This window comes from Electrophorus electricus, chromosome 7, assembly GCF_013358815.1.
Source record: "Electrophorus electricus isolate fEleEle1 chromosome 7, fEleEle1.pri, whole genome shotgun sequence".
NCBI lineage: Eukaryota > Metazoa > Chordata > Actinopteri > Gymnotiformes > Gymnotidae > Electrophorus > Electrophorus electricus.
Genome location: NC_049541.1, coordinates 19,919,765 through 19,932,500, shown reverse-complemented (window position 1 = coordinate 19,932,500; position 12,736 = coordinate 19,919,765). Strand labels below are relative to the sequence as shown.

Genomic DNA, 12,736 nt, shown 5'->3' with positions numbered 1-12,736 from the left:
GGGGACTACTTGGTCATAGGAAACCATAAACACCTTCCCTTGAATAATTAGTAGTACTATTACATGATATGCCTTTTTAAAAATTTGAGGAATTCCCCAGTCCAGATTCAGATATAGTTTGCAGATCAGGGATGTTTGAGCTTGTCAACTCTAAAGTCAAAAAACGCAGTATCAGCTTGTTGTACATCCACCAGGTTCTTCAGATGTCCCAGTTTCACAAGGTAACACCTGTGAAACCATTTAGGTCCACCCAACAAAGACCAAAGTATGAATAGTTAAGTTAGATTAAATCTTTAATCTGTATGATGTGCATGTTCTTTAAGGGCAGGGTGAGTGTGAGTGAAGAGGTTTTGTTGTTGTTCCCGTAGTAGACATATAGTGTCAATCTACAAATCTGTGGCGATCCCCAGTATGTTTATGCATGGCATATTTCAACAGTCATGAATTAAATGTATTTTATTTTGTTTATTTATTTTGCCTATCTCAGGTGTATCTGCAGATTCTCCTTCTAAAACTTTTGGAAATTATGAAAATTCATTTTAAGACAGAATAATCAGTCAGTAATGTAGAAATTCTTCACGTAAGCACTCTTTATCCAAGGCCTACACTATACTCTCCAGCAATTTCTCGATTTTCATCAGAAAGAAATAGGACTCTGTTCTCATAGTAGAGTTCTAGTACTTAAACCATTACTATATGTTTACTGCAGAAGTAAACAAGTATGATTTTTGTGGGGGGGGGGGGATATGGAAAAAGTGCACTTAATAGGGGAATATATTATATTTTTATATAATGCAATATAAGCTATTTATGATTAGACAGGGGCTGAATGCTGACGATCCATGAGTGCAAATATTTCTTGGTTCATGTGTATAAAGCCATAAAAACATAAATAAATGTGTACTTGTACAATAATCAACATTAATTAGGCTACAATGATTTAATTTTACCCAAAAGCCCTGTGACAGTCTTAGGAGACACAAAACAGATGAAACTGAGTAATGAAATTGTGTCTTTAGAACAAAATATAGCAAGCTATAGTGATTTAGTATGGCACATAAGTAATAATCACTATTAATATTTTTAATATCACTGGTTTGAATGACACACAAACGTACACAACAAGCATATGGTCATAGGGCAACAACTAATTTACATTAACGTGTAAATTCATAGACACTGTAATCATGTCAAAGTGTAATTTGTATGCATAGACTATTATCTACACAGTTCATTGATAGAATTGACAAAGGCCAATTTTTAAAAATCTTTCTCAGCGGCCAGGCGATGGGACAAGTTATCAGCAATAATCCATTTTGCTAAAATAAAACTAAAAAGTAAAAGCCTCTGTATCAAAAAATAATATTCAGATACATATGATGTATAACATAAGAAGCAAATTAATAAAATAGAATCTCAACCACTATTATTTGACTAAGTTTGGTTTTTTTTTTGTAGTCCTTACAATGTTGCTTTATTTGTTTCCTCTCTTCAAAGTCTCCAGACTCACAGCCATTACTGTGAAGCTCATGTATTGAGCCATTGTGGTTGTGAAAATCAGCTTGACAGTCATTGGACATCAACCCCAGGACGAGACAGACGTCCTCAGGCGGATGCCAGCAAGGCCCCGAAGGACTCAGACATCTTAAAACGCATACTAGTGAGCCAAGCTAAGCGCTGGTTTACATCAAGTCCCGAGCCTAGTGGTCATTTTAAATACGAGAAGGTCAACGTTTCCCTAAGATGCTTCTGACCTTTCCATAATACACCCGAATAAGGAAGTCTACTGGCTGGATTATTTCCTTCTGATGTAAGCAGTTCATTTGTTAAACTCTCAGTGGCTCTCTTGCACAAATTTCTCAGTCAAAGGGCTTTCAGCGAATCCAATAATCTGGGAGCCAGCGTTAGATTAAACAGAGTCAGGCAGCGTTTCGACGTTCGGGACCATGAGAGGCTTAGCAACGCACCCTTGACAGATCAACATGATGTCACCGCGCGTCCACAGTTCCAACATTCCCCACGCTCACATGAGATCACTGAGCGTTGCAAGGATTTTAAGAGCTCTGCTACAGGAGAGGTGGAGCAAACGTCAGGGAGGCGAGCAGGTGGGGCTTCCTGCAGTGTTAACGCGATAAGGCTGAGCGCTCCTCTCCTGTTTCTGGAGAGAGAATCGCAGAGAGCAGAGCTCCGCATCACGCCGCTCATCAAATCGGCCGAGACGCCAGCAAGAGGGAAAGGGACAAGCAAAAAACACAACACTAAATCTTCTAATCTTCGGCTCGTGGCTTGACTTTTTTTGTGTGCGTCATTAAATTACCATCCACCACACATTTATTATTAATTATATACTTCAAATTTATTTATATATATATTTATATATTTTTAATCACCGTTTTATGATATTTCGTCCAGTCTTTTTTTTTTCTTCTTCTCGGAGTCCAGGAAAGTCCCGACCACTCCCCCCCGCCTGCTGACTGCTCAGTTTGTCCCCTGGGCCGCACAGGCCGGCGCTCGGCGTGTAGCCGGGAACTGCTACTTGCAGACGAACTGGTCGACCAGCGAGGTGCAGCGCTTGCACTTGACGTAGCAGCACCAGTGGAACTTGCAGTGGCAGCGCTCGTGCTTGTAGGTCTTGAACTGATCGTAGCCGCGTCCGCAGCACATGAGCTCGCAGCCGTCCATGCCCTCTGAGGTCTTGTTGCACAGGCGTCCATGCGTGCCCAGCGAGCCCGTGGTCTCGTTGCGCAGGCAGTAGTCCGGGCTGGGGTCGATGTACACCAGGTCATCGGTCGTGGGCGGGTTGAAGCGGTTGTTCACCTGCTCCAGCTTGCCGCGCCGGTTCATGCGCATGGCCGCCGCGCTATCGTACTTTTCCTTGAGGAACTCGCCCACGCGCCGGAAGTCGGCCAGCTGCAGCCAGCACGTCTTCAGGCTGCAGGAGCCCGAAACACCGTGGCACTTACACGCCACGTTGGCCAGGTTGTACACCGCCTGCACAGACACCAAAAACACACATGCTCAGACTGCTCAATAACATTAGCATACAGCTCTTATACAGGATCTGTTTGACAATTGCAAAAAAAATCTTAGTAACATAAGATATAAAAAGGTCCAATAAGCAATATGAATTTTAGAAAAATGGATAGGAAGACAGTTACTACTTTTGATCTCTACCGTACCCAAGTGAGAGGCATTACATTTGCTATCGTGAAATGACACTGCCCTCTAGAGGACAAAATGGCTCAGCACATAGATTTGAGGTGGAGCGCAGTTTTGAAGAGATTCCAAAGACCTTTGGAGTTTACAGTCTCTTGACAAACAGAGCGTGGCAGTGGGAGCCCTGCTAGAACAATGGGATGAATAATCATTCTGTTCAAGAACACACTGTGCACCCTGAAAGCAGACTTCCTGCTGACAGTACTGACGGAAACTCCAGCTGAATCAATAGGCATTTAATGGACGATAAACTGAGCTAATGGTTCAGATATATCTGCCTTTCATATTTTATTTTTTAATAAACAGCCAACAAATCAAAGACCTGAATAAAAAGGCTGGTGTGGAATAGGCTAACAAGACAGAAAGTACTGCTCACAGCTGAAAACCAGTTCGATAAAACATTCAGTCAACCAAATGCACACCTGTTGAGCAAAATGCTCACCTGTTTCCCACAAAAAAAGCTTGTTTCAACACACACACACACACACAAAGAGAACAAACTATTCCATGCAAATCCTTTAAGGTTATAATTGTATAATTAGTCTGGGATGTCACTTTTAACTCTCTCTTTGTGACCAGGTTGTGTCCTAAACACAGAAATATCAAAGAACTTTCTCTCTGTGTCACACTCCCCCCTCTCTGCCTTCAATCATTTACAGGCTCTTTTTCCACTGGGGCCACTGGGATGGCCTTGCACCTCCCTTTAACACCTTTTGCGAGACAGTGGTTTAAGAGGCGTTTTTGCATCTTTGTGGAGGTGTTAACCTCCCCACCCCACCCTACCAGCTGCTGATACCCCCTCCCTCTTACCTATTTGCATAAAGAGACTGTAGTACATTCTCTGTCAAGCATTCTAAGCTACATACCAGTTGACCCACCTGTCCTGTCACAGATGAGGACGGGCACGCACGCACGCACACTGATTCTAACCAAAACTGTGTGAATATAATAATTTATTCTTCTCAGTTCAGTCTCTCTCTTTTTCCTCATTTGTCTCTCTCTTCTCTCTCTCTCTACCCTCCCCTACCCTCCCTGTCTCTCTCTCTCTTCCTCCTACCCTCCCTGTCTCTCTCTCTCTCTCTCTTCCCCCCTACCCCTCCCTGTCTGTCTGTCTCTCTCTCTCTCTCTCTTCCCCCCTAACCTCCCTGGCTGTCTGTCTGTCTCTCTCTCTCTTCCCCCCTAACCTCCCTGTCTGTCTCTCTCTCTCTCTCATGCTGTGACAGACAGTCAGGTTCAGCCGGGTGAGGGAAGGATACGGTCTCAGGCTTTGATACAATGGAACGTGTTCAGGCAGGGCTGGGGCCAGCGAGGGTGGGTCTGGCAGGGGTAAACAAATGACCATAAAGGTACGTAGATAAGAGAAGCCCGAGAAAGTGCAGCCCAGATCAAACTAACCCAACCTCCTCTACGACCAAAGCTACAAATCTCACCATTACTTTTACTTCTAAATGCACGATTTGACAAAGACAATTCAAAATGCACTCAAAATATTTTTTAAAACTCATTATACAGCCATTATAAATGTTTGGTAACATACCCATATATATTAGGAATATACTGGTGTACTGGTTTGCTGTAATATTGATTCCAGGCACAACAGCTAAACAAGGTAATATGATTCAACATAGTGGCTCTTCCCTGGTGTAACAGCCTGTTATTCACTTCATACTGAACATTACTTCATTATTTTGTTAGATGGCATTCAAGCATGTGTGTACAAGAATATAAAAGGATATTTGCTCAGTGTATGTGTGTGTGTGTGTGTGTGTGTGTGTGTGTGTGTGTGTGTGTGTGTGAATGCCTGTATATTTTGTGTCAGTGTCAAACTGCTCTGCTTCACTTGACTTGTGTGGCAGTGGTAAAGGCCTTTGCCGGGGGCTTTTGTGACCCACGGAGCCGTAACTGCGCACCATCCACACACCCCATCCGTCCCCACAGTCATGCCCACCAGCCCCTGAGGCTGTAAGCCTTGAAGCGTGTGTGTGGGTGTGTGTTTGGGGAATACATCCATTCCTGCTATGATACGCTTCTGTCACCTACACAAAAGCAGGCCACAACTAAGCCTTTCCACGCAAGACAAATCTGCAAGCGAACCGCGCACACACACACACACGCCCACATATACACACACAAAAAACCCCGCTGGGAAGAGCGGAGGAGTTGCCCAGGGCAACAGAGACATGAAACGGCACCACGACACGCCCTCTCCACGCCGGCCCCAAGGTGACCCTCTTCCACTGAGATTGAAGATGAACACAGAGGAAAAAGGACATGGAAAAGCAACAATGAACACTTCTCTCCATCAGCTCGGCCACCGATAACTCTTCAGGAGAAGAAAAGGATGGCCGATAGGAGTCGCCTGGCATTCGTGAGCTTCCCTGAGTTACACCCCCCCTCAGTCGGGCCACTCAGGACTGCCCTGAGCCTGAAGAGAGGCCTTCCCCTCTGTAAACACTTTAAACAAACTTGTCTGGCCAAGGACAAACAGGCACAGAGCAGCGGGTGCACCCACCCTGGCAGGCAAATGGACATTTTATGGGGTCGTCGTGAAAAAAGCACTCTGGGGACTGTCAGGGGGACCGAGGTGGGGGGGGGGGGGGGGGGTTGGTGCGCTGCCTGCTGGTGAGCAGAGGACAAGGCACAGCTCACTCCGCCCGGGGCAAGCAAGCTGTGGCAGGAGCCGCTGACAATCTGCAGCATAACTCAGGAAGACGATAAGCCACCAACTCACTTCACACCCACCTGACAGCATCAAAGGGCCCATAGACGTCTCTGGCTAGGCACCCACACAAATACACACACACACACACACACACACACACACACACATAAGGATTCAGGACTTCCCTTCCTTTAACATGCATCAGCTCACGGGAATCAGAGGTTGAACAAGCAGGGTCTAATTCAAACAAAGGGCTCGCCACTCACCACTATCAGTGTCAGGTCTAAACGTCTGTGTCCTGCATGACAACTGGAAAAAGTAAAAAAAACAAAACAAAAAAAAACCACCAACAGATCTCAAAGATCAGATCTGTGTGTGTGTGTGGAAAGCAAGGTGTGTGTGGAGAGAGGGTTCAAATGAAAGGGAAGAGGGAGATGCTAATCTAGAAAGTTGCATGGTCGCAGTTGGACAAGTCCAGAGCTTGGCTGTGGACCCGTAAAGGAATGTGGACTGACCCCGTGACCCCGACCAGACTCCAAGGGCATTAGCCTGGTCCAGGGCCATTTGGTCCCTTCCAGTAAATTATCTTTCCCTCCGTCTCAGACTATTAGGCTGTTATTCACTCTCACACAGACACACACACACACACACACATACACACACACACACACACACACACATCACGAGTAACAGGCATTCCAGAGAGAGTGGGAGCAGTGCTTGGTGGTGTGTGCATGTCCTGAGCTACAGGAGACTCAGTCCACTTCAGTCTCACCCAAAACCTATACCGAACCAGCCTGGCTGTGCTTAGATGCCACTCTGGTTTCTGGGTCAGTCCCGTGCACATCATGTGCCCATATAAAACCACCACAACATAAAGAGGATAATAATTGCATCAAAAATTGTGATTAGATTTCTGGTAAGAGCTACAGTATGTGTTTGGCACTTCCGCCTGGTCCAATAAAGGCTGCCATTTTTTATTTATTCTAACATAGTCCAGAGCTAACATCATCCAGGCCATTTTCACACATGATTTTCCAGTGGTAGAAGAAGTCGCCCTGGTGTATCCAACCTGCAAAATCCCTCACCACCTCCCACTCTGCAATAATACCACCGGCTGATGCTCAAACTACCTCTGCCACTCAGTGCTCGTCTCCTCATACACTATTATCACACTTTTTTCAAGGACTTGTGTATATCAGCTGGCACTCAATAATCTTCCTCTTGTATATATTACATCTCAGTGGTATTTTATCTTTGTTGCAACTTGATTTAACTGTTGCTTCTCAAGAAGTGCTAGCACTGATGTCTTACCCGTGCACTGTAGTTCTTGTATTCCCCTCAAGTGTGTGTGTGTGCGCGTGTGCACGCGGCGTGTGTGTTCAGCCACTCACCATTCGGCCAGCTTCATTGTTCTGCAGGTTCATAAGCATGCGCGCATGCTCTATTGAGCCTCGTGGGTAGTTCTTCTCCCGCTCTCTCGCGTCTACAAACTCCCTGGCGAAGCGGTAGCCGTAGTTGACGTTGTCTCCGCAACCGCCCCACAGCCAGTCCCGGGGCAGGTCCCGGGGACGAGCTGCCCGGCTGCAGCCGCACGTGGACAGCTCGCCCTCTCGGCACGCCCGGCTCACGGCGTGGACCACGCCCGCAGCACTGATGCCGTAGGTGAACGCAGTTTCTCTGCTGCCTGAGGGTCACAGAAATACGTGCACACATTCATCATAAACGCACGGACTGGCACTGAGCCACAAGACATGCAAAGTCCCAGGATGTAGGAACCTGTCACCATGGGAGGTTACCAAGACAGCACTATGAGTATGCACAATTCATCATAGACAGACAGACAGATAGAATGCATTTTTAACAATTAAGTAAACTCAACAGTAGCTGTCCGAACGTTACAAAAATGTTGGAAGTAAACTCAGATTCTGCTATCGGGCCGTTAACGATATGAGACGGTCTTGGCAGACTTCACGTGAGGCGCGAAAACAACGACACGTTTCGCAAGGGTTTCCCACCACAAAGGCGTGAGGTTTGCATGCATTCGCGCTCGCATATTTTTACATCTGCCATGCATATGTTACCTAACGGTTTTTGTTTTTTTTTTAAATCATTTCAGACATCTGAAATGCCGATTTCTCAACACCACGTGCAAATCCGTACTGTATTTCAGAACTGAGTGTTCTTCATTGACTGGTGTCTCCACAATTAGCGCTGTTCGCAGCAAGCCCGCCAAAGCCACTGCGCTTTGGTGCGTCCAGGGACTCGGTCCAAACTAAGGACGCTCACAAACTCCATACCCAAGAAACCAGTGGTCTCGTAAAACGGCTGTGCGCCCACATTCCTCTGACGCGTCTGCACGACGCGAGAGACATTTTATTGGCCTTTGGTTCGAGACTTCAAATAGAAACCCGGATCTTTCGACTCCGTGTCATCATATAATTGCATTTCAAAAGCGACGCTGGACAATGGCTCGAGTAGCACCTCAATATAAACCTCGCGACTGACTGCAAATAACTCCCGTGCTGTTCGGAGCGGGGAGGGGGCTACCTTGCGCGTCAACAGGCGAGTGGTCTCTTACACCTCATTTCACTGCTTAGCGGAACTAACACTCAATTGCCGTTGTAAGGGAAGTTGGTCCTTTGTATCCACACAATCATACATATCATAATCGATTAAATTATTTTTTAAAATTATTATTAAAAAATGGTTGGAAATGTAGAAGGTCGCTAAAATGGCCGTCATCACATGAGTCTAAATTGTATTTTGATACAGCATCGGTTTGGTTAACGTGACTCAACGTACCGATTTGCATGACGCGGCCGAAGACGGACGTGTTATCCACGGTGCTGCAGTTCCACCGTCTCTGTCGGAACTGGTACTGGCACTCCTTGATGCCCGTTTTCGCCCCTTCTCCAATGTAGACCATATGGTCCTGGTAGAGCTGACAGAGCTTCCGCTGGCCCTGGGACAGTCCCGTCAGCTGGCTGCACAGAGGCTGGGCTCCTATGATGTACATCTCCGGTCTCTGGAAGGGGTTCATTGCCAGTGACCTGGGCATTGAAACATCAGGAGTGTGTGAAGGCATTGTAACCAAGGCCGCGCAAGACAGAAGACTCAACGAGAACATCTATCAACTCCCTAAAAGGGACCTTATAGATAGGTATGGATAGGTTATAGACCGTCACACCTGACTTAAAGACATCTTATTTGGTCACCTGAATTGTCATGAAGTGTCGGGACGACTTTTTATATATAGTTCTAACTGTATTGGTCGCTTAATTGCAAGAGTAACAAATATCATTTCAGTTCTTCACCAGACCGAGTGTGAGGAATTATATTCTTTTTTTTCTTTTTTTTTTCTGGCCGCAACTGAATGCAAGTTTTGATAAAGACAGCACACAATGTCAAGACGTTTTCTGAGTGTCGCCTTTTTTAACAAACAGGTCGACCATTTGGGCTGTAGGGTAAATATTGTGACAGAGCCTCCACATTTGTTCTCAGTTCGCTCGACCTCTTACGCCACGTGAGGTTCATTCGCAACCATGATGTCATAATAAAAATATATATATATATTAACTCCCAGACAAAAACAAGGCGCATGCGTAGTCTACAATAAACTGATATATTTAACTTACATTAATAACTAAATGAAATATCGCATGAGATATAATACAGATATATGACCAAGCATATATGCAGATCTTACCACCATGAATTGGCATCCACCAGTAGCTGGGAGTTGCAGCAGAAGAGCGAGACTACCAGTATTAAGTGCACGCCGGTGTAGGTGCTCGGTCCCCGGGTCGTTCTTGCATCCATCCCTTTACGTCCAGCAAATGGCAGTGTGAGAGCGGTCCTCTGGGGGGACATATAGGAAATGATACTAATCCACTCAGTACGAGATCCACAGGGACTATAAGGAACAAACGCCCCGTGAGAGTGGCGCGCTTAGCATCGCCGCGTTTCAGTGCAACTCCGGTGGAAGCTACTGTGCGCAAAATAGTTCAGACGCACGAAGTCTTAACCGCCAGCAGCTGAAACAGTGTGACGTCTGATACAAACAAAAACAGAGCTCTAAAATCTGTGTTCATTCACGTGGACTGACAGAACAATTAAGTGCAAAACTTGGATATGTTAAAACTCGGACGATCAAAAAGATAAAACGCCACAATATGGTGATTATTCCAAATCGCCTCTCTGCCGACTCCTGACAATTTATACATAAACTCATCTGATCCTATCGCTCTCTCCCTCCACTCTCCCTCACTTCGGCTCTACTCCTCGCCCCATACTTTACGGGGATACAATAGACAGAGGGAGGGGCTGAGGTGTGGGGTAGAACTGAAATAGTGGACCATAGAGAACAGGGGGCAAATGAAGTTCTCCGAGATCAACACAAGGGGGCAGCACAGGGGAAAGGGCTTGACACGGGGTGTAAGGGCCTGCGGTGTAAGAAACACAAATAAAAATAGTATACTGACGGAACCTTAAGAAAACTTGGACTTAGGTTTAGATATTTTGGTGTTTAGAATCTACTGACGTGCGTTTGTGTGGTGTTTAGAATCTACTGACGTGCGTTTGTGTGTGTGTGTGTGTGTGTGTGTGAGAGAGAGAGAGATAGATAGAGAGAGAGAGAAAGAAAATATAAAGGAGTTAACGATTTGGAAAAAGTAATTTCCATCGAAGTTCACATGCGTAAAATCCCTTTTTACTTTGGTTCTGTGCTTTTTGGTAGTAAACCCGAACAAGGGAAAAAACAAAATCCCAATTTGAATAAAGAAGTAAAAATGTCCCTACATTTGACAGTTCCACTCCTGCTGCCGTTATAAATGTCTCCTGAACACCACGGCGACGGCCTTTATGCGTTTAAGATATTTCGGTAGACAATGGAAAGAAAATATCTTTATTTGACCACAGCATGTATTTGACACGAAAATATTAGTTTATCTAACATTTCCCACATTTATGGTGTACGAATCTTTTATCCGATGGTCAGTGTAGAAAGGAAAAAAGCCCAAAAACCTGTGCGCACGGCGTCCTATCGTGAGTTGTTATGCAACTGCACTGAATGCAACTCCGACCTGATTTATAGCGTCAATCAACACATGCCTCGAGAGGGGTTTATCTTAGGCGACCCAGCCACCCACCCCAAGCTTGTCTTTGGAGTGCAGTCCGAGGGTCCGTCGGAATTGGTGTGAGAGACGCCACTCGATTTCCGAGCAGTCTGTGCATGATAAAGCGGTCTCTCCAGAGTCTTTCATCTGCTGTGATCCACACGCCCAACGACCGACACCCACCCCCCAACCCCCCACCCACCCACCCGAGGGCTCGGCGCGCGAGGTAAACTCTGAAGAACCTGGTATAAAAAAAGCAGGAATACAGACATATTCATCTCATTAAACATGACGGCTAGCGGCGTCACAGTGGAGATGTACACAAAAAGAGGAAACAATGCATTAGTGGTATGTGAAACTTTAAACTATAGCTTTACCGTAAGGACTGTAGACTTTTGTTTTACTCTAGACGTTTTGTAAGAAAAAAATGTAAGTATGAGTTAAAAAACGTTCGACTCCGTTGCAATAATACGTACAACGCCCCCGTATGGCTACAATTAGCAACTGCAGTTGTACAATTTCAGTCCACTCTCACGGATTTACTAGCCTAATAAAAACCAGTTGCGCATTTTAAGTACAGATTGGTACTGAATCCAAAACATGATTAAGAAGCATTAGAATTCAACTAACAAATGCAGGCTTATATAACCTATTTAAAGTAAAAAAGCTTAAAGGTGTGCTTCTGTAAATTAACATTCTGTGAATATTAAAAGTTCCTAGAAAACGTTACTAAACAAGCATGCCACAGTAATGTATCACATAGTATCAACTACGGGCTGTTAAAACAGACCGAGCAAGCTGCTAACGGCACTAAGGTTGTGGGTTCGATTCCCAGGAATCGCACATGCTGCCGTACTGCTACATATAATATGTGGTAAAAGTATGTGAGCATTCCTGCTTATTACTAAGTCCAGGTGTTTCAGTCACACCCATTGCTAACAGGTATATAAAACTCCAGCTCATATGCAGTCTTCATAGACAAACTTTGGCAGAGGAATGGATGCACGGAAGAGCTCAGTGACTTTAAACACGGAGCTGTCACATGATGACACCTGCGCCACAGGTCTGTCTGCGGAATTTCTGCCCTTCTAGATTTGTCCCTGTCGACTGCAAGCGCTAATATTGAAATGGAGTGTCGGGGTAACACCGGCTCCGGCTCTGCTCTCTGGAGTGATGAAGCACGCTGCACTCGCTAGCAGCCTGACGGACAAATCTCGGTTTGGCACATGCCAGTACAATGGCACCCAGAGTGCACGGTGCCAGCAGGAACGTTTTCTGGAGGAGAAGTAATGAGCCTGGGGTCGTTTCACAGAGTTTTGACCAGACTCCTTAGTCCCAGTGAAGAGTAAACTTAATGCTATAGGATACAAACTCATTTTAAATAGTTTTTTTTTGTGTGTGTGTGTGTGTGTGTGTGTTTGTTTTGTTTTGTTTGTTTGCTTTGCTGCAACTTTGTGAGAACAGTCTAGGCTCCTTTACAGTTCCAGAAAAACACCTCTGGAAGTAAGTGAAACGCTGATTGCAAGCCAGACCTTCTTGTCCAACATCAGTGATCAGTATCACAAATGCCCCCCGGCCTCCAAACAAAATCTTGGGGAAAGGAAAGTCTTTACTAATACGGGGGGATGTATAACTCCATATTAAAGCCTATGGTTATCGAATGCGATGTCCAAGAAGCTCATATAAGTGTCATGATCAGGTGTATATAAGTCTGACAAAGACTGAATGCAAATCCAAACAA

At 45.3% G+C, this 12,736-nt stretch overlaps 1 protein-coding gene across 2 annotated transcripts in view; it reads right to left on the bottom strand.

The window, feature by feature from the left end:
- Positions 1 to 925: 925 nt before the first annotated feature.
- wnt5b (wingless-type MMTV integration site family, member 5b) overlaps positions 926 to 12,736 on the bottom strand; it is a 63,348-nt gene continuing 51,537 nt past the window's right edge. The window contains exons 2-5 of one of the 2 annotated variants that reach the window (XM_027021622.2): positions 9,588 to 9,739; positions 8,684 to 8,931; positions 7,273 to 7,565; positions 926 to 2,991 (exon numbers count right to left, since the gene is read on the bottom strand). In XM_027021622.2, the coding sequence (XP_026877423.2) occupies positions 2,533 to 2,991; positions 7,273 to 7,565; positions 8,684 to 8,931; positions 9,588 to 9,700 (1,113 nt within the window). In that variant the 5' untranslated portion in view covers positions 9,701 to 9,739 and the 3' untranslated portion in view covers positions 926 to 2,532. Of the gene's footprint in view, positions 2,992 to 7,272; positions 7,566 to 8,683; positions 8,932 to 9,587; positions 9,792 to 12,736 lie in introns of those variants that run through there. The other variant, XM_027021621.2, reaches the window with a different exon arrangement.